Source organism: Phyllostomus discolor, chromosome 4 (assembly GCF_004126475.2).
Source record: "Phyllostomus discolor isolate MPI-MPIP mPhyDis1 chromosome 4, mPhyDis1.pri.v3, whole genome shotgun sequence".
Lineage (NCBI taxonomy): Eukaryota > Metazoa > Chordata > Mammalia > Chiroptera > Phyllostomidae > Phyllostomus > Phyllostomus discolor.
The window spans coordinates 89,256,597-89,266,630 of NC_040906.2; the positions used below are offsets into that span (position 1 = coordinate 89,256,597).

The window sequence follows — 10,034 nt, forward strand, 5'->3', positions numbered from 1 at the left end:
AATTAATCAAATATTTCCTATTAACTTAAAACTTAGGAGATACTGCATTTTGAAAGACAGGCTGTTTACAAAATAATACTCAACTCAAAAATCAAAGGAGTTACTGTAGCATTTCCAAAGAGAAAATTTTTAAATCAGATAGAAACTTCCACTTAATGCCTTTATCATTCACTGAAAGGCCTTAACACTGTATTAGTTCTTTAACAAAAAGGAAAGGAAAGGAAGAAATTAGTTAAATAAATCCCTCCCCTAATTTGAGACAATAGGAGAGCAGAAAGAAGAAAATGACCATTACTACTTATATATATTAAAGTCCATAGATTTTAATTACTCTATTTAATCACTGATAATCCTTTATAATATTTCCTGGGCAATCATCTTAGGTCCATGGTGGCTAGCAACAATCACTAATGACCCTAATCCTAATAGGAAATGAGTATGTGCTTCCTTTAATTTCCAAAATCAATTCTAGCCCTTCTTTTAAAATCATACTAGACTGGTTGAGAAGCTAAATCAAAAAAAGGAAAGACCTTTTCTTCTCAGAAATTAATATTCCTCTGGCCTTTTCTCCTTCAGTAAAGCAGTTTAGCTGGCAGGCCAATGCCCATTTTATATCCATGCAACTATCTAGAGTTAGTTTACTAACTCTAGGATTTCACCTACAAAGCTGAAAAGGCAATTGTTCTAGTTCCACAAAGAGTCGAATCTAAAACTCTTGGCTTTTTCACTACAACTGTCTGCATGAGAAGCCAGCTTGCATTTCTGGCCTTGCTCAAGAATCATATATTCCCTCCAGAGCATACCAAGCATAGGAAACCATTCTATAGCAGTCACTAGCCATTCGTTCTATTACTTTAAAACCTAGTGCTGTCTGTTTTCCCTCCACAATGCACTGCCTTTTATAAAAGCTCCTACAAATTCCACTTCCCTAGTTATCAGCCTCTCCATCAACAACCCTGAGACTTCATATTTCAAACATTAGGTAATAAGAAACTTCTTTCCGGTCTCTTATACAAGAATCTCAAGCTTTTCACCACATACCTAATATTTTAACAGAATAATACACACAAATCTTAACATACTTAACAAAGAAGAAATGAATACGAAAATTATCCTCACAAAGCATCATATATTGGAAAGTCTGACAAGCCCTCAAAAAGGCCTTATAGCACAGGTGGCAAACACAAGGCCCATAGGCTGAAGCCAGCCCTCCACCTTGTTTTATCCAGCCCAACACCTTGTTCCTATCTGGTGGTGGTGCCAAGCTCTCGCTTAACTGTTATAGTGACTTTGTAACACTTTAAGAAACCCTGGCCCTGGCTGGTGTGGCTCAGTGGACTGAGCGCCAGACTGCAAACTGAAGGGTCACCAGTTCGATTCCCAGTCAGGGTACATGCCTGGGTTGAGGGCCAGGTCCCTGGTTGGGGGTGTGTGAGAGGCAACCAACTGATCGCTGTTCCTATTGCACATCATCATTTCTCCTCCTCTTTTTCTTCCTCCCTAACCCTCTCTCTAAAAATAAATAAATAAAGCTTTTCAAAAAATTACCTCTTTAGCCCTGGTTGGTGTGGCTCAGTGGATTGAGCACCAGCCTGCAAACCAAGGGGTCACCAGTTTGATTCCCAGTCAGGGCACATGCCTGGGTTGTGGGCCAGGTTCCCCAGTTGGGGGCGTGCGAGAGACAATCCATACATTGATATTTCTCGCCTTCTCTTTCTCCTTCCCTTCCCCTGTCTAAAAATAAATAAATAAAATCTTAAAAGAAAAAACCTCAATTTTATATTGCATTATTTTGAAAAAGTATAAGGTACATACTTTTTACATTCTAAATTTAACAATCACAACATTCACTTAAATAAACTATCCAAATCCTTAAATCTCTTACTCCATAAGTTTATGGCCTTTCACAGCTTATTCAACTAATGTTGCAGCAACCAGAATATCACCTCTCACAAAGACTCTTTTTTCTATCGTATGTTGGGTAAATGAGTGTGTACTAAAAAGAGTTTGTGAGGAGGGAAGACCCTGTGGAACATCCAATGATGTTCACATCAAGTCACACATTTTACAGTTTAATTATGTAAATCTTTTAATGCAGAACAAAGACAAGAAAAAAAAAAAAAGATCACTTCTCAGCCTTTTAGCTAAGATCAACTGTAGTATCTGTTCTTATCAGTTTAATATCAGATACATCCTCTATCCAAGGATATTATATTAAATGCATTTTTGGAGCTGGGAGATAGAATTGCTTCCTCCACTCTATGCATCGAGCCAGTACTGCACTACTTCTGGGAACAGTGCACCAGAAAAAAAAAATGCCTGAAAAGAGTAATTAATTACTAATTAAAAACTTGAATATAATCACAATGTCCTGTGTTGAAATAAAGATCAGTATATGAAAAACCTCCTCCGCAAAAGACTTTGGGAGCAAAGAGATAGGCAGTCAGAGCTGAGGAATATAACGAAAATCCCTTTTCTCACTTCAAAATTTCTGCAAGCATACTGAACTGTGGAGGAAGTATTTGTTTTGAAGAAGGTAAGGAATGTTTTGAAAACTGCAGAAAAGTACAGGAAAATAAAAGTCTTACAGTTTACGTGCAAGCATCATTCTGGATGCCAATAATTTGCACTGCTGTAATTACTGCTCAACATCTATTGTGAGAAATCCATCAGAGTGCACTATGTACTGCCATTGTAAAGTATACACACACAAATGACCTGCATCAATAACTTAAATATTATAATTTAAATGTTTAGGTAACGGCCACTAATTCCAGAGAAACACTATCACGCCAGGATCCTAAAGTTACCTGATTCATGTACCTGTATGTTTCAGTGCCTGACCCACACTAACCCTTACCACCTACTCCCCTAAGAAGTTATCAAGTAGAAAGCTCATATGAAAAAAAAAGTGAGCTCATATAGACTCTTCAGGTCAGCAAGACCTACTTACCGGCAAGTCCACGCTAACATCAGTGCCATCCAGAAGTGACACTCGACATGTGATGATGGACTTAGAATCTCCAGCTGCAGGAATGTGTGTGGCAGCTCGTTGAGCTTCTCGGAGTCGTTCCTTCTCAGCATGTTTACGCATTGACCGACGCCCAAGTGTTCTACGAAAGAAGCTCAGCATTTTTGTCACTATAAAAAGGGAAAGAAAAACATCAGAAGACTCCTGAATTTGCAGTTAGAAAAATGATGTTATTTAATATAGTCCTGTGGACATTAATAGATATATATGTAATTTAAAAGGGGTCCCAGTGAAGTAGATTTGAAAAAAATAATTAAAACTGGCCACTTCAATTCAAAGTTTTTAAAGACTTTGTATAAAACAGAACTATGGCTTACAGTATTTCTAAACATAGTGGACTACTTTATAAAGAGCTTATCTGATAGGAAAAGGCAAACATTTATGAAGTTCATTAGGTCTTTGAATCAATAAATTATATGTACAATAACAATATATCCCCACAAACATTAGGGAGACAATGCCATATAAGAAGCTATTCTTTGCTGATAATAATCCTAAGAAGTTCCATTTCTCTTCTGAGCTTTCATAACAAAATACAAAAATGAACACCTATTTCAACTAAAATACATATATTTCAAATATAAGTTTTTATCAAATAGTCTACTATTACTTCCAGATTTTAAATTGCTACTTAATATAAACTATTCTTTATAATATCAAATTAATGTTACTTTGTTCCTTACCTCTGTTAAGAACATTAAGGTTAATCAAAATAATTAAAATGAGTATTAGCGATTTTAAAAATATAACACACAAAATGAAAATGCCACAAAACTACTTTGCTAACCTAATGTTTGAATTTTCAAAACTAAGAGTTTGAGAAAAATAAGTACATATGACTAAGCCAACAAACAAAAACAAGGCAATTATTCATTACAGAGAAAACAAAAAGTTGTACAGAAAAAGGAAAGTAATCACAGTACACTATATGACTCAGCTAACAGTTTAGTTATATTATAAGTACTAAATATTGACCTAACCATAACCATATAATACTATAAATATGAAGCTCTGACTTAACCATAACTACACATATATACACACATATGCACACATATATCCATAACTGGACACATATATCCATCAATTAGTTATATCCATAACTAATTGAATGAAGGGTATAATAGAGGCAGGTGTGGACAGAGAGCTAATTCCTCATCTTACCCAGCAGGAATTCAACAGATAACTCCTAAAACTAAAAACAAAGAAGTAGCAATAACAGCATGTTATTTAAAACGTGACAGTGGTTGGCCTGAGAAGGAAGTGAATTCAGGAGAGTGCTGATTTTCAAAAGAAGCCTTACCATTCATTACATGACTCGTTCAACTAGATATACTTATAAACTTGATAAAAATAAAAGCTGTTTTTTAATTAATACAGTCATACTAAAAAATAAGTCCCTCCCTCCCTCTCAGCCCTCCTCTCTTTCTAAAAGCAATGAAAAAATGTCCCTGTGTGAGGCGGAAAAAAACTGCCTAGCCCTGCCAGTGGCTCAGTTTGTTGGAGTGTCGTCCGGTACACCAAAAGGTTTTGGGTTCAGTCCCTGGTCAGGGCACATACCTAGGTTGTGAGTTTGATCCCCAGTATGGGAGACAACTGATGGATGTTGTTCACATTGATGTTATTCACATTGAATGTTGTTGAAACATTCTCAGTTATCGTATACGTATTACAAGTATAGATATTCCTACATAATTAGGTAAACTGGAAAAGTCACGATACTTGTCATTTATATGTTCAACTGCTTAGATCCCAAGGAAATAACTAAAATTTTAGATAGCTTTCAAGTTTACAAAGCACTCATACAGTAACATCTGGCTCCACTCTCCATCTCTCCATGTTTTTTCAGGCACTGCTCCCTCTGCATCTTACTATCCAGTCTCATTTCAGCTGCCTATGAAAGGTTGTGCTGTACTTGTTATCCCAGACTTCTGTCAGAGAATCTCTCCTTATTCCTATTAACTCAACAACTCCATCTGTATCTTCCCGAAAAGAAAAGTTAGGTCTGAACCCTGAAAATATTTTACTACTTCATTAATCAGATTTTCATTATTCATTTGCAAGCCCATCTCCTTTATTGTTAAGTCCCTTGAGGAAATGATTCCTACTTTGAACAGCAAGCCACCCAGCACATTTCATCAGGTACAATACAACAAATGTTTGGTAAGTACTCTTGCTTGGTCCTCAAATAAACTCCCCAAAGTACTGTCTTATTTTCATGAATAAACTAAGTCAGAGATATTAAGCCACAGGCCAGATAGTTCATTATTTAGTAAGTAGTGGAGACAGGGGCTCAAACTCTAATTTTCTGACTACAAATCTTGTTCTTTCTTTCTCCTACATCATAATACCATTCAGGTCAAGTCTCATTTTAGAGATAAGAAATTATCAAAGGCCACAGCTAAAAAGAAGCTGAATGAAAATACAAACAAAACACACATGATAAATTTGTTTTTTTAAATTAATTCAGCTTATTCAACAAATACCAAGGGAGAAATAAAAAGATGCAAAGGAAAGATCCTTCTGGGCAGCACACTGCCAGCTGCTTACTCTGCTCTAGTACCCTTTCTGCTCAGTTCAAGAGTCTTCCTTGTCTCCTTATCTGTTTCATCTCTCTGGAATGCTCTTTTCCACCTCTCTCACACTCCCCCACCCTCTCCTATTTCACATGGCTAATTTCAGATTTCTGATTGAAATGTCTTTTCCTCAGAAAGGCGTTCCTCACTCCTGAGTCTAAACTAGGTGCTCCCTTTAGTACCCTCAGCCTTTTCTTTACAACCTTAAAGAAACTATAATTAAACATCCACCTATTTAATTACTTGTTTTGGTGGGCACTTCCCCCACTAAGACACAAGGACAGGCACCTACTCTGGTTTAACAAGATGACCCAGTTAGCACAATATGCATATTAGGCACTTAATGAAGAATCTGTCTGACAAATGATAAAGTGGAATTTTTGGATGGCAGAGTCTTACAGGTTTTTTTAAAAAAATACTAGTTTTCGGTCTATTGTTGCTAATTCCTCCGGCAGTGAACTAACAAGGGTTTCCATTACAATCATAAAAATACAAATTGACATTACTACCTAAATTAAGCATTTTTATACAGATCTAAAACTCAAAAGTTTGTCATGAAATGTATAGACTCTCATACATGACTGGTGGCCACAATCTTTTTAATGAAGAATTATACCAATATACAGCAAGTACCATATATTAATATCTTTTGTCCCCATAATCCCAAAATATTTTCCTGTAAGAGAGAAATTTTTATTTGTAAGAGAATAATTCAACACACGTTATAATGTTCATCTCGTCTTCTAACCAAGTTTATTTATAAAGAGAAAACCCTGCCAATCAGGTGATACGCACAAATAATACATTACGTTACATAGGATTCAACAATGTGCTCGTTGTGTTACAAATCCAGTTATAAGTAATCTTCCCCCCTAAATCTTAAAAAATTGCTTTTGATATTAATTTAAAATGTTTTCAAACGGTTTAAAAGACTTGGGTCTCCTACTCTTTAAAATTTATGAGACTTAGTCACCACAAAAATAGTGAGAAATACAATTCATGTTTACACACCAAAGAACCCATCATTAACTCCCCCAATGCCACCACGGGTGCGGGTAGGGTCCTCTAGACCCCGTCATTCCAGGGAGCACACCTGCCTCACAATTTCCAAATAGCTGAAGTTTTAGTGAAACACAAATTATCTCCAAAAATACCCACGGGTTTTTGTCACAAGACCCTGACAAACTCAATTTGTGTTTTTTCTCTGACCACCCACACAGCTCCCCAGCTGGGTGGCTAAGCTGCCCACTCCGAGGTGAAGGCCCCCGCCCCGCCCCCCCCCCGCCCCCCCCCCCCCCCCCGTCAGGCCTGGGACCCCCACCTCTGGCTACTCTGGATCTCCAGCGGCCGTAGAGGCAGTCCCGGCACACATTAACCGGCTTAGCCCGGGGCACTCCGCTGCAGCAGCACGGTATCGCCCGAAACTCCGCGGCCCCGCCCCATTGGCCGCCGCCACCCGTCCTCTCTCCGCGGGTTTAATTCTTTGCCCTTGGCCGGCCAGGTGAAGAAGCCACGGGCAGCCACAGGGTCCCGAGGCGAGGCCGCAGCACCGGTCGCAAACTCAGGGCACAAGCACCAGGGCAGCGGCCCGGGGCTTTGAGGGGAATGGGGCGTGGAGCAAGCCGGGCGCGGGCGCTGGGCTTTGCGCTTGCTTACCTGGGCAGGGACGGCGGCCCAGCGGCCAGCAGGCGAGGTTGAGGAAGGGACAGCCCCTCGCGAGGGTCCAAGAAATGGCGGCCTGATGAGCTGAGACACACCGTGCTAATCCCCTGGACGACCCGAGTAGCCAGCCGGCCAGCCCCTCCTATCTTCCCTAAGCTCCACCCTTGTAGGCGGAGCGCGCCGTTCTTAAATGGGCAATGACACCGCCCCGGAAATTGCTTGGCTGGGCGAAACTCTGATTAAAAGGGCGATGGCAGGCCGTGGCGACCTAGAACCAGCGATCTGGCCCCGGCACCGGCGCTGGTGGCTGGTTTAGAGAGGTGCTGCCCAGCCCTGGCAGGTGTAGGTCTCTTGGTTGGGCGTCAGACCGCCAGGAGAAGGTAGCTGAGTAGATTCCCGGTCAGGGCACGTGCCAGGTTTGCAGGTTATTCCCGGGTCAGGGCGCATAGGAGAGGCAACCAATCAATGCTTTTCTCTCACGTCATGTTTCTCTCCTTTCTCCCTCCCTTCCCCTCTCTCTAAAAATAAATAAATAAAATAAAATCCTTTCAAAAAAATAAGTAAATAAAGAGGCGCTGTCTGAAAACCATCCCTGGCTATCAGACCTCAGCGCTGAGAGGGCGTGAAGACTAGCAGCTACCCTAAAAAATTAGTCCTATCACAAAGGGGGCTTCTCGGCGCTAATAGATTCGTTCATTCGTTCAAGAAATTAATTCATTTAGCAAATATTTACAGCCCAGCTGTTAAAAGAACCTTCATGCTAATAAGTATTGTTAAGAAAAATAAAGCAGAGAACGATTAACAAGGAGATTCCTATTTCATTTAGTGTAGTCAGGGAGATCCTCTATGACAAAGGGACATTTCATCTATTCTCTACCTACAGACAGTTTATGGAAGTGCCTGCTATGGATCAGGCTGTGTTCTAGACACTGGAGAGAAAACGCATAAAGAAGATAGACAAAATTCTGCCCTGGCTGGCGTAGCTCAGTGGATTGAGCACGGGCTGCGAACCAAAGCATGGCAAGTTCAATTCCCAGCCAGGGCACATGCCTGGGTTGCAGGCCACAGCCCACCCCCCCCCTCCCTGCAACCGCACACTGGTGTTTCTCTCTCTCTCTCTCTCTTTCTCCCTCCCTTCCCTCTCTAAAAATAAATAAATAAATCTTAAAAAAAATGTTTAAAGAAGATAGACAAAATTCCCTCATGCAACTTAAGTGCTAGCAGGAGAGATAGAAAATAACTGAGATCAAATTAGTTAAATTAAATACTAAGTTAGGCACTGTTAAATGACAAAGAAAAAAATTTAAATCAGAACAAGGTGCAATTTTTGATAGATTGGCTAAGTGAGGAAGATGTTAATCAGAGGTTGTATTTGAATATTCACAAAGTTGTGCAACCATCCCCACAATCTAATTGTAGATCATTTTTGTCATCTCTCATGGAAAGAATAGCATGGATGTACAAGGGTGGAGGGATTGTTGGGGGTCATCTTTACATCTTTATCTCAATAAAAAAGCAATGATGATGATGATACAGGAAGGAGAGAAAGAGTGGGCATATAGATGTAGGGAGAAAGGATCATGGATTGAAGGTGGGTAGATAGGACATTAAACTGTTATATTTTATGTATGGATTTAATTTTTTTCCATAGTGAAAAGTTTTTATAAAATACTCTTGGGACCATGTACCCCTTGGAAAGCCTTCATGACTCCTGAGGGGTCTAATTACCCCTGTTAGAAAACTGTACATTCTTGGGTGCTATCCACTCAAGTCTACCAATGCCACCTCCCTCCAGGTATTACCCAGTGTGTACATATTTGAAAGCTGTACGGTAATATATCTGTTTACTGATTTTTTAAAAAAGGAAGCATTTTTTGTCAATTCTTATAAACCTACTTCATTGTCCTAAATTGTTGCATAACACACCAGTTTGGAGAAAATGACTTTTTCTCCTCTTCTGCTCAGTTTTTTTCCTACATCTTATCAAGGGTAAGGTTGATGGAGGCTGTGGATGAGGTGAGAGAAATAGGTTGAGAAAGATGGTGATAGGCTTAAGGAAATATGAAACACAAGGACCCAGGTCATACAAAGTTGTACATGATCTAATCAGCTAAGATTATTCCTAATAATAATTTATCACCTCCCCAAATCTTCTCTATCAGACATAAATAAACTTCATGGCACCCATGTTTTGTAGTAAATTAGCCCACTGACTCCCACCAGAGGCAGAGAAGTCTCTCCTCTTGAAGACAGTTGAATTAGTAAAAAATGAGGTTGGCTGAAAGTAATAGGGAAACAGTGAGTAATACTTAACAAAATAGGGAACTTCTTTTTTCCACATAAGTAATCTAGAGGTAGGCAGCTGCCTAGTGTTACTTCAGCTCCTCAACAATGATATAGTATCCTACACTCTTTTACTCTCTCTGGTCTCCCATTCTTGGCATGCAGAGTCTGGTTTTTCTGCTTGTAGCCTATTGGCCACAGGAGGGCTGCAATATCTCCAGTTCTGAGTTTCAGAAAGGAAAAAGGGAAAAAGACCTGTTTTATTTTTATTATTTAATTAATTAATTAATTTATTTATTTCTAGATAGGGGGAGGGTGGGAGAGAAACCTCAGTGTGTCGTTGCCTCTCACATGTCCCCAACAGGGGGACTGGCCCAAAACCCAGGGATGTGCCCTGACTTAGACTCAAACCAGATACCCCTCAGTTCACAGGCTGTTACTCAATCCATGAGCCACACCAGCCAGGGCTTGAAGGATACATA

General features: G+C 39.7%; 1 protein-coding gene and 1 non-coding gene across 11 annotated transcripts in view; one reads left to right on the forward strand and one right to left on the reverse strand.

Annotated features, from left to right (window-relative positions):
- EPB41L5 (erythrocyte membrane protein band 4.1 like 5) overlaps positions 1-7,419 on the reverse strand; it is a 172,775-nt gene extending 165,356 nt beyond the window's left edge. For all 10 annotated transcript variants that reach the window (XM_036023605.1, XM_036023604.1, XM_036023603.1 and 7 more), the window contains exons 1-2: positions 7,264-7,419; positions 2,954-3,141 (exon numbers count right to left, since the gene is read on the reverse strand). In XM_036023605.1, coding sequence (XP_035879498.1) covers positions 2,954-3,133 — 180 coding nt within the window. In that variant the 5' untranslated portion in view covers positions 3,134-3,141; positions 7,264-7,419. The remainder of the gene's footprint in view (positions 1-2,953; positions 3,142-7,263) is intronic.
- Positions 2,125-2,308, forward strand: LOC114514388. The gene has a single exon (XR_003686046.1). It is a non-coding gene; the product is annotated as a U2 spliceosomal RNA (small nuclear RNA).
- Positions 7,420-10,034: the final 2,615 nt, after the last annotated feature.